Source organism: Perissodus microlepis, chromosome 11 (genome assembly GCF_051167445.1).
Source record: "Perissodus microlepis isolate ML-2025 ecotype Zambia chromosome 11, ASM5116744v1, whole genome shotgun sequence".
In the NCBI taxonomy this organism is placed as follows: Eukaryota; Metazoa; Chordata; class Actinopteri; order Cichliformes; family Cichlidae; genus Perissodus; species Perissodus microlepis.
This window is the reverse complement of record NC_140471.1, coordinates 20,509,213-20,522,549: the sequence shown is the minus strand read 5'-3', so window position 1 is coordinate 20,522,549 and position 13,337 is coordinate 20,509,213. Positions and strand designations below refer to the sequence as shown.

Below are 13,337 nucleotides of genomic sequence, written 5' to 3'. Positions count from 1 at the left end.
TTAATCATCTATGAGCAAACACAGTAAAGACAGTTTATCAAAGGATTTTTCATACCTCATAACTACATATATATACATAAAATGTGGACTGACACCCAAAGGATATGGCGCTCCTCCCTCTCTTTATCACTGAGAAATCCTCCCCACTCCATCTGTGAGTTGCTCGCACACTGTGAGCCCCCTATGGACAGCTTTAGCCCATAAAATATTAATGCTGGGATTCAATTCAACATTCCAGCTTAATCTCCTTAACAATTAGGTTGCTGCTGCACGCGCGCGCGCGCGCACACACACACACACACACACAATTAGCTTTGTTACACACGGTCTTGACTCTAGAGAGAGATTTAAAGACCAGGAGTTCAGCTGAGACACTAAAGACATTACCAATAGAAAAATAAACTTCAGGGATTTATACATCAAATTAGACCTGGTTAACTGCACAGTGCACCGGAGTCTTACCATATCTGCGTTAAGGGGGACACTTCAGCAGATGTTTCCCAGTTCAGAGCATCCTCAGTGGGTGTGAATCTGCATCCAGGTCCCCTACCTGCCCTGATCCTGACTCCTGCCAGGGCAGAGAAAGAGGCTCGCTCACATACTGAGATCAGCCCACCTGTTCAAACAAATAACTGCCAGCATAACACTGTACTGATTACAGGCAGGGGAGACATGTCTCAGAGTAACAGATTGTTTATAATAGTTATAGCTCTGAGTTGTTAAACAGTGATTTAAAAACCAGCAATTAACCACAAACGTTCTTTTTTCCTCCTTCTTGTTCTTTATGGAGAACATTTGCAGAGGTTTTGGAGAGTTGTGAATCAAAGTAGGTATCTAAATATTTAAAAAAGATTTGTGCAACCAAGTTTGTTTTAGCTGGAAAACATAAAGCGCATAGCTAGACGGTGAACAAAGGAGTATTGCAAAAAACTCAAGCATAATGATGCAACTCCATCGTGTTCAGAGAAATCAGTTATTCATAATCGCACTGAAAAAGTCCAGAGAAAAAAACTGTGTTTGACAATGAATCCGCTCAGTAAAACACTCGTGCCATAGCATTTTAACAAAGTGCTCCCTCCACTCCTCTTCGTCGTCGTCATATTTACCGTTTGGTTTTCTTTCGGCGAGGATGAAAATCTTTAAAAAGTTTTCTTCCAAGACGTCCCGTTGAATCGCCACTGTCTGTGTTGACAAAATACTACAACTCCCGTTAGTATCGTAAAACAACAACTCGCCATAATTTGAGTTTTCTCTTCATTCAAGTGAGCCGCTTGAGGGTACCAGAAAAACTACAGTATCCACAAAGCCTAGCAACTACCAGGAAGTGTCGCTCACGCTTCCGTGGTCACCGTGAGATTGGTTCGCCGTCGGCTTCCTGCTGCAGTGAGAAGAGCGGCGTCGAGACATACTGGGAAGACTTAACACCACCACCTCCAATAAATGCACCATACAATGAAACTGTTAGCACTACCTCCCTCTGTGGATGTCCGCTTTGTCACGGCTGTACTGCTGGTATGTATTCATATGAAAGCCGTGGACTGTGCACTGTAACCGCAGGCTGTTGGTAGCTTCCATAGCTAAGCTTAGCTAAGTAATTGCCGCTGGTTAGTTAGCTGCTAGCTAAGCGACGAGCCTCTGCTGGCATGGGACGTGGCTTATGAAGTGACTGAGTTGACCAGTATGTACGCTGTTAGTGTTGCAGATGTTTAGCAGGTTCACAGAGGAGGCCTTCTGTTTCCTCCTGCAACCCTCAAAACTAGTCAAGTTATCCGGCTGCAGTGTAGCCGGTAGTGTTGAACATCACTGTTAGAACTAGCTGTAATTTACAGTATGTGTTTGAGTTGCAGTAGCTATAATCGTTAAAAGCTAGAGTTTGAGTGCAGGTAACTTTGTTAAGGTGTAGGAGTGCATCAAGCTAGCATTAGGCGCTACCACACATTGACAGCAATTAGATAACTTCTAGCTGCTAGCATTGTTAATTTAAGAGATTTATGAAGGTTTTCTGCGTTTGACCTTCTTTAATATTTGCTCCTGTATTGATGCTGAAGTTAATGTGGGACTCTTCGTGTTTCTGTATGTGTCTCTGAATGAAGCTCGCCGGTTGGTGAATTCCTCTGTTGTGGCTCATTCTCATTGGCTGACAACCCGGAACTAGCCAGAGAGCAGTGTGCCCTGAAGTGAAAACTTAAAAACTTGTGTGCGAGCTTCAGACCACCGTGATATCTAATATCAATCTGGTGCGGTGCCTTCTTTGAGGCAGTCGTTACCGTTTTTGATGATGTGAGCTGATACTTTGGTGCTGCTGTAGTTTAATCGGTCAACAACATGATTCATTGTGCTAATTTCAAATAAATAAAAACATTACAATTTGAATTAAAAAGGAAAACAGCTGGGTAGCATGAAAGCTTAGTTACATATAAGCAATAGATAGATGGAGACCAAACGGATGAGGTGCCGAGTTGTATGATCCAGACATATAGCTAAATATTGGGTAAATTAACATAATTAAGTAGAACTCATATACAATATAAGGAAATTGGTGTTAATAGTGAGTGATTTCTTTTGGGAGGCGGAAGGGAGGTGGGCCATAGGTAATGGAAAACTAGTTACATACACAAGAAAGTCAAAAACGAACCTGTATTTTTTTTATTGTTATTTTTTTAAATCTGGAATATATTTCAACAAAGATGATGACATAATGATGTCACAAAGTAAATTACTGACATGAAGACACAGTTTTGACATTTATCAGTTTAAAGCAAGGTCAGCTTAAATGAAAGCGTGAGGTCTTTGAAGTCAGGGAAGACATAAATGTGTCTGAATGAGTCTATGGCCATGACGGGACAGTCAGCTGGAGTTTTCTGGATACTGAGCAGAGGATGGCGGAACTTACTTTAGTCTGCGTGAAGAAAGTTTATTGACCCTGTTGAGGAAATGTCGACATCATTAACACTTGTGTCACTTATACAAAAAGTACTGGGCCACATCATATTAAGCCTACAGGAGCTGTTTGGGTATGGAAACCTGTACCATGAAGCTCATGGTGCTTAGTTTCTGTGCTGATGATGATGCCAGAAGATGTCTGGAGCTCTGCAGTTAGTGATTCAGCAAAACACTGGTGACTTTTGCACACTCTGTGACATTGCTCTGGAGCTTGGCACAATGTTGTAGCTGAGTTTCTTTGGTTCATAAGCACTTTCACTTTGAAATAATACCATTTACAAGTGATCTTGGAATTTCCAGGAGGGAAGAAATTTCAGTGATCTCTTTAGAACAACCCACTCTTATCAAATGTTTAAAGGAAGCGTGCATGACTAGGCACCTGAGTTTTATAAACCTGTGGCAATGGGACTGATTAAGAGGTATGGCCCAGCACTTTTGTCCATGAGGTGTATTTAGCTTAATATTATTTGAGACATGGCTGAAAAATCCAAGGCCGACCCCCCCCCAAAAAAGTGGGACCAGTGCCACATTTACATCCCCGGATCCACAGTTGTTTAAAGTAGTTTAAAATCAATTTAATTAACACATATTAACCAAGATGGATGGTGTCCGTGAAGGGATGGTACCTCACCTGATCTGCCTGCCTCTGTGTGTGGAATTGCTGTGATAAATAAGGGCCGATTAACAAAAATAGGTTAAACACTGAAAAACTGCACGTCACAACTTCTCAAATGTCAGAAATTGTTTCCTTAATTAAAATTATCAAATTAAAACTATATTGTGTTAGCATTTTTTTTTTTCATTTAGGCCTGATGAACATGTGATTTAATGATAGAAGAAATTGGTTGTTTGCGGCCCTAATTTTGTAGGATAGTCTTTTTTTGTTTGTTTTGTTTTGTTTCTTTAATCATTATTTATTTAAAGTAAAAGGCAGTGACGGCTTGTGTGCGAGCAATTGTTTAGGCCACTTGAGCTGTGTCACTCTTTACAAGTTTGTCGACTTCCTCAGAACTGGCCGACCTTCACGTATCCTGTTTAAAGAGGATCTTAAGTCAGCAAAGATAACAGATAACTAGATGGTGTGTTGTAATGTTACGTTTTGACTACAGTGGCTCTGGCATGGAGATCCACGAGTAATATCTGATAGCCTTGATGAAATAAGTTGGTAAAAGAGGAAGGTTTTGTCTTCTGTCGTGACATTTGCATGATTAAAAATAGGCTCATTTAGTAACAGTTTATTCTAGCTACAGTTTCCTTTTATATTTGCTTCTGTGTGTTTGTAGTTCCTCTCGCCATTTTCCTCAAAGTAAAAGTAAAATTCCCCATGTGTCAGTGCTCCTGTACATTTTAAATGCTTTGACATTTATCACAAAGTAATCTAGAAACCCGCAGGGTGTGAATAGGAAACCTCGATTGTACTTGTATCTCAGAAACCTGGTCTCCCCTGTTCTGCACCCTGCAGAATGTGAGACCTGGAATGTCGCTGTAATCCGTTTATGCACATGCTGTAGTTCCAACCCGTGTTTTCTTCTAAGCGTTGTCAAATATTTGACGACAAAAGGATGTTTGTACAAAATAATTGTTTGCAATGAACACCTTTGAGTGACAAATAAAACATTAAGAATTGGCTAATATTTTCAGGGCTCAAGGCAAAGAAAGAAAGTTATGAAACTTATTTTCACACCTTTGAACCATGAAAATAAAATAAATAAATAAAAAACCCTAAAAAGGCTGAGTGTTTTGAGGCTTAATCTCGGAAGCGACTCGTATAAAATAAATAAACACAATAAAAACCCATCTCAGTGTAATGGTTTAATGTTCAAAGATCTTTATTACGTCTACATTCCACCATTATAGTGCATTTTGGACAGTGTGGACAAAAAAGAAAAATAGTGCTTTTCCTGTATACTGTGTTCCATGTAAACCTTAGTGAATTAACAAAAAATCCTGGGAAAATAAATATTTTACTCAGAAATCCAAGGCCACTTTGAAGCTTGCACTTGATATCTCCCATTTTCCTAGACATTACACAACAGCGACGCATGTGATCTCCCCAGTGCACGCTCTCTGCGATGTCTGGTTGTGCTGATTTGTGCCAAGAATGATAATCCAGGTAATTCACAGCTAACGAGTGGTCGTAATGTGTCTTCTGCGCTTTACTCCGGGCAGCTCACAAGCATAAACTGAGTGGAGAAAAATTTCCTGTAAAAAGGACGAGAATTACATGTAGTACATATTATGTGCTGCCTGTGAGAATGGGCAACTCCAGATGATATCCTCACATAATTCACCTGACATTTTCCAGATTTCATATGTGGAAAAATCTTGAGAGCTCTGCAAACAAAGCAGGGCAACGGTGGGAGTGTGCACTGTATATTTAGCTCAGTACCAGGAATTGCAGGGAAGAATCCTGGGCAGTCCCAGGAACAAGAAACAATGGAAAGATGACACTCACTCTCAGTTTTCTTGGGGCACACTGGGAAAGTTTTTGGTAAAGGATCCACTGTCACTGTCCACTGAGAGAGAGACCTGGGAGAGATGAGTTTTAAATTTTTATCCCACATGTTGGCATATCGCATCTGGAACCAGATGGTAGCACCTTGAACATCATAGACGGACGATGGTCATCAAGGACTGGCTGGTTCTTCTTCAGCAATCATAGGAAAGTCATTCAAGGTCATACCTGCAATTTTATTGCAATTGTGTTACGTACATTGAGAGCAGAGAAGTAACCAGCGCTCAGTTCCTTGTGCGTCTACACATAATTGGTCAATAAAACTGATTCTGACTCTGATCTTCCCCTCTGTATTGTTTTCATGTTTTATTGTAAGAAGATATTTAAGCTGATTAGTCTTGATCATTTATCGCCACAGGAGAGATGGTTCTAGTCTTAGTTCTGAAATCCACAACCATCCCTTCATTTTCAAATGGACACGTTACACCTTACTGTGAATTCTCCAACTACAGGGTCATAAAAAAAACACTGTCGCTTAGTCATCTGGGAACTTAACAACATGGTGCCACACGTATTTGCTTTGGCAGCCATGAGCCAAAAGTACATTTTAGCTGATTGGCTCGGCTCAACCGCTCTCCAAAACTATCCACGTTTTCTGTGTGTGGCCCTAAATTTAACCTGTTGGTTGTCGGCAATTTCAGGTGTAAAATTGTGTGAAGCAGCACCGTGGTGTGCTACGTTTTAAGGAAGGAGTGTTCAACTCATCCTTATTAAGGATGAGAATTGAAAATCAATTCCAGTTGCGCTTCCAGATCACAGAAAACAGCTCCAAAATTATCATTGTGGTTTTTATTTTATTTTATTTTTTTGTTTTAAATCACATTTTATCATAAGTTGTATTGATGTGGTTGCAGATCTCTTGCACACATAAGTCACTTCATAGCCTTTTTTCTGCTTATTTTCCATGCAGATAATTGATCAGTAAGCAAACTGAGCTATCACATCAATAAAATCTGATCTATGTCCTTCCCTAGTCATAACACAGATGGAGATGTAGCGGTCTTACTCGGCATGTGTGTTTTAAGTTGTAGCTGCTAATCCGTCCATTCCATGTGTGTCTGTAGGTGATGGGCCTCTCTACTCCCGGACAGGCAGAAATCGTCAGCCTGGACTCGAACAACATTGACGACGTCCTAAGTAAGACGTCACGCTTTATTCTTCACATTTGTCCTAAAGCAAGCATTGTATAAAAGGGAAAAATATTTTAGAGAATGATGATAACATCCTCAAATCTACACAAGTTCAAACAGTCTCTAGTCATTTAAGTGTCGACAATAAAGTAAATAAGTATATTTCTTTATTTATTAAATTGGTAGCAAAGGAAGATCTTGATTGTTGGTTTTGCATCTTAAATCTGTGTTTTTTGTGTCATCTTACTGTCAACACGTTTTGTAGTGTCGCACAGTCACGTCTTTCCCAAAATCTCTAGAGGTGTTTGCTACAATACTCAGATGACCTGGAAATAAGCAGCTCGCCACTGTTATGGGCGTTGTTTGATATTCCTCGGCTCATCCACTTTTCATTAAGCAGCATTTCATTTTCCTGTGGCTAAATTGTTCTTTAACTGCTTTCTTGTTTTGTTTTGTTTTCTTCCATCAGTCTCAGAAAAATGACGGGGTTCACATTTAATTTGGTTTCTTAATTAATTTTACTAGCTGCACATACTTTCATTAGAGCAAGTAATACATAGAGGCTTACATTTCTTCCCTGTTTGTGTTTCCTTGCAGATAATGCTGGGGTGGCATTAGTGAATTTTTACGCAGACTGGTAAGTGTGTTGTTTCTCTCTGTGTCATTGGACCACCTCATTATAATGCCAGTGTTTTGATAAAGTTCCACATTTTCCTTATTCATTTGTAAAGGATTTTTATGCACTGCCTTTCTGTTGTAATGTAGGAAATTCCTACAGTTAAAGTGGGAATAAAGAAAACACTTTCCTGATCATCCCACAGGTGTAGATTCAGTCAAATGCTCCATCCAATTTTTGAGGAGGCATCTAACATAGTGAGGGAGGAGTTCCCTGATACAAAGCAGGTGGTGTTTGCTCGCGTCGACTGTGACCAGCATTGTGAGTAATACTTATAATTTTCCTTTCTGACACTGACATTTGCTGATGATTTGTTTGTACCTGTATTATGAAAATGGAGCCAACTGGTTCGTGTTTTTGGTGATCTAATACCTCAAACTCTTAACGGCATCATTCTGTATACAGGAAACAAAAAGGCGCGCGCACACTCACACGCGCGCTCTTATACTTTTACTATACTTGATGCACATATGTACACATAGATGCCCAACACACCAAAGCACAGCCACATAAACCACCGGCCTCAGCCTTTTGAGATAAAGCAAATTAAAGGGAATTATTGATGACCTGCAAACTGTTTGAAGGCTAATGACAAAACTGCTGCTTCCTGTGAAGACCGAAGGCTTAGAGACCGCCTGCTGGGAGATTGACACCTGCCACACACACACACACACACACACACACACACACACACACACACACACACACTGTGTGCAGAGAGAATATTTACTCTTGGTGGGGGGGCTGCTTTCATGTGGGAGATCAGAGCTCAGAGCTGACTGAAGGCACTGTTTTCAGACTGAGGTTTAACTGCTGTCTCCGTCGCCGCGCCGCTCCCCATCCACCCATCCCCATGTGTTTTTACTCTTCTTCTCACTCTTCATCAATTGATTTCTTTCTTTGCTTAACTTCCTCTCCCCCTCTGCCTGAGCGCAGCGGACATAGCTCAGCGCTACCGCATCACCAAGTATCCAACACTGAAGCTGTTCCGCAATGGGATGATGATGAAGAGGGAGTACAGGGGTCAGAGGTCAGTGACGGCCATCGCTGACTTCATCCGCCAGCAGCAGGTCGACCCAGTGAAAGAGCTGCCCTCAGTGGAGGAGATTAATTCTGTGGATGTAGGTGGCAGTTTCTGTTAATGTGCAAGTTTCCCCTTTGTATAATTAAATGATATTCATTTTTAACACTTTTTTTGTGTGGGGGGGTTAACAGAGGAGCAAGAGAAACATCGTTGGTTTCTTTGAAAACAAGGACTCTGACAACTATCGAACATTTCAGAAAGTTGCCAACATCCTTCGAGATGACTGCACATTCTTGGCCGCTTTCGGGTGAGACACAGACACCAACTAGATCCACCGATGGTCCACGGTTTCAGCGTTATTCTTCTTTTCATGTTTATTTCCTTAAATTGACTGTTGTAGTGAGGTGTCTAGGTCCGAGCGCTTCAGTGGAGACAATGTGGTTTACAAACCTATGGGCGAGGGCATTCCTGACATGGTTTACCTCGGCTCCCTCACCAACTTTGACCTGACCTACGCCTGGGCCCAGGACAAATGTGTGCCTCTGGTTAGGGAGATCACCTTTGAAAATGGAGAGGTTTGTTACCTGCTTTTGCTTAGTTTTTATCTTCTAGATGTACGTGTATATATTTACATTAAAAAAACAGGAGGGTTGTTGTGGAGTCTGTGTGGAACTGCTGAGGCCTTAAAAGGTTCTGACTCCATCTGTTTTTGACTGTGTGTGTTTTCCAGGAGCTGACTGAAGAAGGAATCCCTTTCCTCATCTTGTTCCATCTTAAAGAAGACACAGAGAGCTTGGAGAAGTTCCAGCATGAAGTGGCTCGCCAGCTCATCAGTGAGAAAGGTGATTGTGTGCACTTTGTATCTGTCAGGGAAGTCATTTTTCTTTTTATACTATATTGACAAGAATCGGGCCAGTTCCATTGCCTCAGGTTTATAAAACCATTTGTGAAAGAAAGGCTCTTTCTAAAGAGCTTGCTGAATTTGAGCGTGGTTCTGCAACAGGGTGCATTCATTGCAACAAGTCAGTAAATTCCTTCCCTCCTAGATATTTCACAATAAGTGGTATTATTGTTTTTTCTTCCCCCAGGGTCTATAAACTTCCTTCATGCGGACTGCGATAAGTTCCGCCATCCTCTGCTCCATATCCAAAAAACGCCAGCTGACTGTCCCGTTATCGCCATAGACTCATTCAGACACATGTATGTCTTCCCCGACTTCAAAGACCTCAAGTAAGTACGACGTTACTCTTCCCATATGAGGCAATCTTGTTTTAAATTGATAAATAAGAAAACTGTCTTAATTTTAATAAATTAATTTGGTTTGCGATATCACCTCATCTTTGTTCAAGTATATCCAAGATTTAACAAACAGGAATATAGGTTCATTATTGTTTCATACAATAATAAAAAAAAGAAAGAAAAAGCAAAGGGCCAGCTACAAATGAAACCTGTCCACGACTGGACTTTACTTTGTGATTTACAATAGAATCATTCTCGTGTTCAATCAGTTTCATAACCAGCATTCTTTTGGATGTTTTGAGGAATTACTGTTGGATACTGATCAGCTAAATTATATAAAATTTACCTGTATTGTTATAATGTTAATTTCATAATGAGACCTTCTCTTCATAAGACAAATTTTATTACACACACACACACACACACACCATAATCCTCTGTCCGCTCGACACCAGAGAAATGTCACACCTCCTCAAATCTGTCCTTTATGAATGGGCCAGGACACTGGAGCTAATGTGACATGATTTGGCACGTGCAATAAGTGCTAAACTAATCCAGTCTAATCTAATTTAATCTTATTTATTGTGCCCCCACCATTATGCACCCCCACTCCGTCCCCAATCAGAGTCTGATCAGATAGACAGAAGCCCCGAGGACTGACTAGCCCTCCACAGCCTAATTACATCACATCACCACTACATGTGGCACACGGCTTGTAATTGCATTAGCACAGTGTACATTTATTTTATATATATATATATATATATATATATATATATATATATATATATATATATATATATATATATATATATATATATATATATATATATATATATATATATATATATATATATATATATATATATATATATAATATAAAAACACACACATACATATATGTGCGTGTGCATACTGGGTTACTGGTGACTCGGGACCAGCGCTGCCTGTGTGACATGACAGCAGCTCATGACCTGTCGTTAATAGGGAGACTTTACAGGGCGGCGTAGATATGGATTAATGCTGCTTGATGACATGTCCGCAGGGACTGGTGTCCTCTGCTGCGTCTCATATTAACGTCTAATTCTGATCAGCGCTGTAGTTGAAGCAGTTCTTTTTCCATTGTCGGACATTGTGTGTTGGAATGTATAAATGATCCACCGTATTAAATTTTTCCTTTTACTCTTTAGCTCTTTACCCCCTGAAAGTAAAGCGCTTACCATAACCTTCAAGGGTTACTTGAAGGTTATGGTAACAAGCCTCCTAAATAAGTGGGGTTTGTTTCAGCTGTATTAGGGATTTTTTAAATTTTTTTTAGGAACAACTCGTACAAACCTCAAATTGGATAAAAGATGATTCATGTCCAACATGTGTTTCTGTTTTTTCAGTGTCCCTGGCAAACTGAAACAGTTTGTTTTGGACCTTCACTCTGGTAAGCTTCACCGAGAGTTCCACCACGGGCCCGACCCCACGGACAGCACGCCTGGACAGGTTAGTCACCGGAGGCAGTAGAGTCGCTTTTTTTCGGGGGGGGGGGGGTTCAGGCAAAATTTGACCATTTGTTTCAAATTCGATTTCTTCTCTCAGGAGGAGACGGGCGGAGAAGCAGCCAGCAGTCCTCCAGAGAGCTCGTTCCAGAAGCTGGCACCCAGCGAGACACGCTACACCATCCTCAGCCGAGACCGCGACGAGCTGTGACCTTAACGGCCTTCCTGTGACTCAATGCCACGCCCCGGGGTCAGGGAGGGGGTTAGGGTTGGGACAGGCTAGTGGGACAGAACAGCAACACCCAACACCCTTACTGAAGAAAAAAAAAAAAAAAAAAGAGAGACGATGAGGAGAAAGAAGAACGGGAGGAGGAGAGTGGAGTCCATGACACAACCATGTTGGGCTAACCTATATTTTCATAACACTTTCACATACAATTTTTATTTTGAATCAAAAACGTGGGTGGGCTAAAGAGGAACAATGTGTGTGTGTGGGCGGGGTGGGGCTAAGGGCATTGGGACATCAATAGAAGTGTTTTTACTTTTATTCTTTGGAGGTTGTAAATATGTTTGTGCTACATTGGACTCTCAATGTTGGTCTAAATTAAATGCAGTGTTTTTTTTCCTTTATTTTATTCCTTTACATCACCCTGCATTTTTATTTTATTTTGTGTTTTTTTTTGTTTGTTTGTTTTTTGAGGGGAAAAATTGAAAAGAAAAACAGAACAGATCCCTCACTCACTCCGGTTGTGCGGTTCTTATCTGTGGGTAGTCCAGTTCAGCCTGTCTGATAGGAGATACTCGTTTAGTCTCACTGACCTCATGGCTGCATCTCAATATGACCAACTCAAGTGTAACTCATTTGTATAGCACAAGTTATAACTGTATGCCTGTTTGAAGTAGCTTTATCTCCATATCTTCTACACACACACACAAACACAAAGAAGAAATAGAAGAATATTTGGTAGGGGTAGCATAACTTTAAATCATGGCTTGAAGATAAAGAGACTGAGCTACTCCAGCCTATTGAGATGCACCCCTTCTCTCCCTGGTACGAGTGGTACCATGGTTATTGATTATGTCCCTTACTGTGCTTATAAAATATCCCTGGGGTCTTCTTACATTATATTTTTTCTTACCGTATTGTGCCGCAGTGGATGTAGTTAGGTTTTTCTTTCCCTCCCTCTACCACCAATCAAAAGGATGTCATACCAGATTTAATGTTTTGTATAAACGTAGCACAAATCGGCACCAGAAACGCACCATCATCCCTCTTCATGAAGCCTGGTGGTGGCAGCATCATGCTGCATGGAGGCCCTCTCTGCAGCAGCCGTGTGATCTTACAGAAGGTCAAATGCATGCCGAAAAGAGAAATACTTTACAGAAAACCCTTCAGCTATGTTATTTCTTTTAGAGGAAGAACAAAAAACAACACACAGGCAAATTAACAGGAACGTGACATTTTTTGTAATTTGATCAACCTAAAAAAAAAAAGGTGTGGGAAGCTGTAGTGTCCAGACCTGAGGCAGCAATCCACAAGAAGCTGGAACTGCTGCTGAATCAGAATGAAGTCATGAAGGATACGAATGCTTGGCAGATCTGTCCACTCCACCCTCTAAAGCATCTGAAGATGCTGAGAAACATCCTGCAGTCAGAACATTTCTAGCCAGGATCCTTTTGTTAGAAATCTTTTAAATCCACAGACATATGGTGAAATCTAAAGGTCAAAGGGCAGGCTGGGTACTTTTCATTGGGATTGTTGTGGCAGTGACACCTTGGAGTTCTGTTCCTGGGAGTCAAAAGTAAAGAAGAAACTTTTTTGAAATACTGTACTTTAACATGATGATTGTTGTTGTTGTTGTTTTTTTTTTTTGCTGTCATCTGATAAATGTGTCATCGTGCTGGGGGAGAAGAGACTTTCCCAATGCTAAAGTAAAAAGGCCAAAACATGAGGGGAAAACCCACATGATGAACGGTGGAAATTTAGTCTGCCACTTAAAATTGAGTTCTCTTAAAATTGTTTGTGTGTCTTTATACGTCTACAAGTTTTTGGTACTAGATCCTTGAGAATCCACAGTTGGAGCTCTTGAATACGGGGACCCATTGCTGAGTTTGTACTGCGCATCCTGCCCTTCCCACAGAGGCCAACAGATACCTGCATAATGACATATCAGCCCACATACAGACCAACAGGGGGGAGTGTGATGCCATTTCTTAACCTGTCATCTCAGAGGAGAAGAAGAGTTTAAAAAAAAGTAAATTAAAAACCATTTTACAGGATGTTGTCTACAGCTTTGTCATTTCTGTGGTTCATTCTGTTTAT

At 40.8% G+C, this 13,337-nt stretch overlaps 2 protein-coding genes across 2 annotated transcripts in view; one reads left to right on the top strand and one right to left on the bottom strand.

Moving 5' to 3' along the window:
* Window positions 1-1,359, bottom strand: part of invs (inversin) — a 39,474-nt gene extending 38,115 nt beyond the window's left edge. Inside the window, exons 1-2 of the mRNA XM_084943056.1 lie at window positions 1,107-1,359; window positions 463-568 (exon numbers count right to left, since the gene is read on the bottom strand). Of these exons, the coding sequence (XP_084799182.1) occupies window positions 463-465 (3 nt within the window). The 5' untranslated portion in view covers window positions 466-568; window positions 1,107-1,359. The remainder of the gene's footprint in view (window positions 1-462; window positions 569-1,106) is intronic.
* On the top strand, window positions 1,351-13,294 carry erp44 (endoplasmic reticulum protein 44). The gene is made up of 11 exons (XM_084943059.1): window positions 1,351-1,512; window positions 6,523-6,595; window positions 7,186-7,225; window positions 7,410-7,525; window positions 8,201-8,385; window positions 8,480-8,595; window positions 8,689-8,863; window positions 9,019-9,130; window positions 9,377-9,518; window positions 10,916-11,018; window positions 11,115-13,294. Exons 1-11 carry the CDS (start codon window positions 1,441-1,443, stop codon window positions 11,223-11,225), a joined length of 1,245 nt encoding a protein of 414 aa, XP_084799185.1. The 5' UTR covers window positions 1,351-1,440; the 3' UTR covers window positions 11,226-13,294.
* Window positions 13,295-13,337: the final 43 nt, after the last annotated feature.

Excerpts from the sequence above, each read along its gene's own strand:
- erp44 (XM_084943059.1), top strand. The coding sequence starts at position 1,441 with ATGCACCATACAATGAAACTGTTAGCACTACCTCCCTCTGTGGATGTC. Across the intron at positions 6,596-7,185 it reads CAACATTGACGACGTCCTAA|ATAATGCTGGGGTGGCATTA; the intron begins GTAAGACGTCAC and ends GTTTCCTTGCAG. Across the intron at positions 8,864-9,018 it reads TCACCTTTGAAAATGGAGAG|GAGCTGACTGAAGAAGGAAT; the intron begins GTTTGTTACCTG and ends TGTGTTTTCCAG.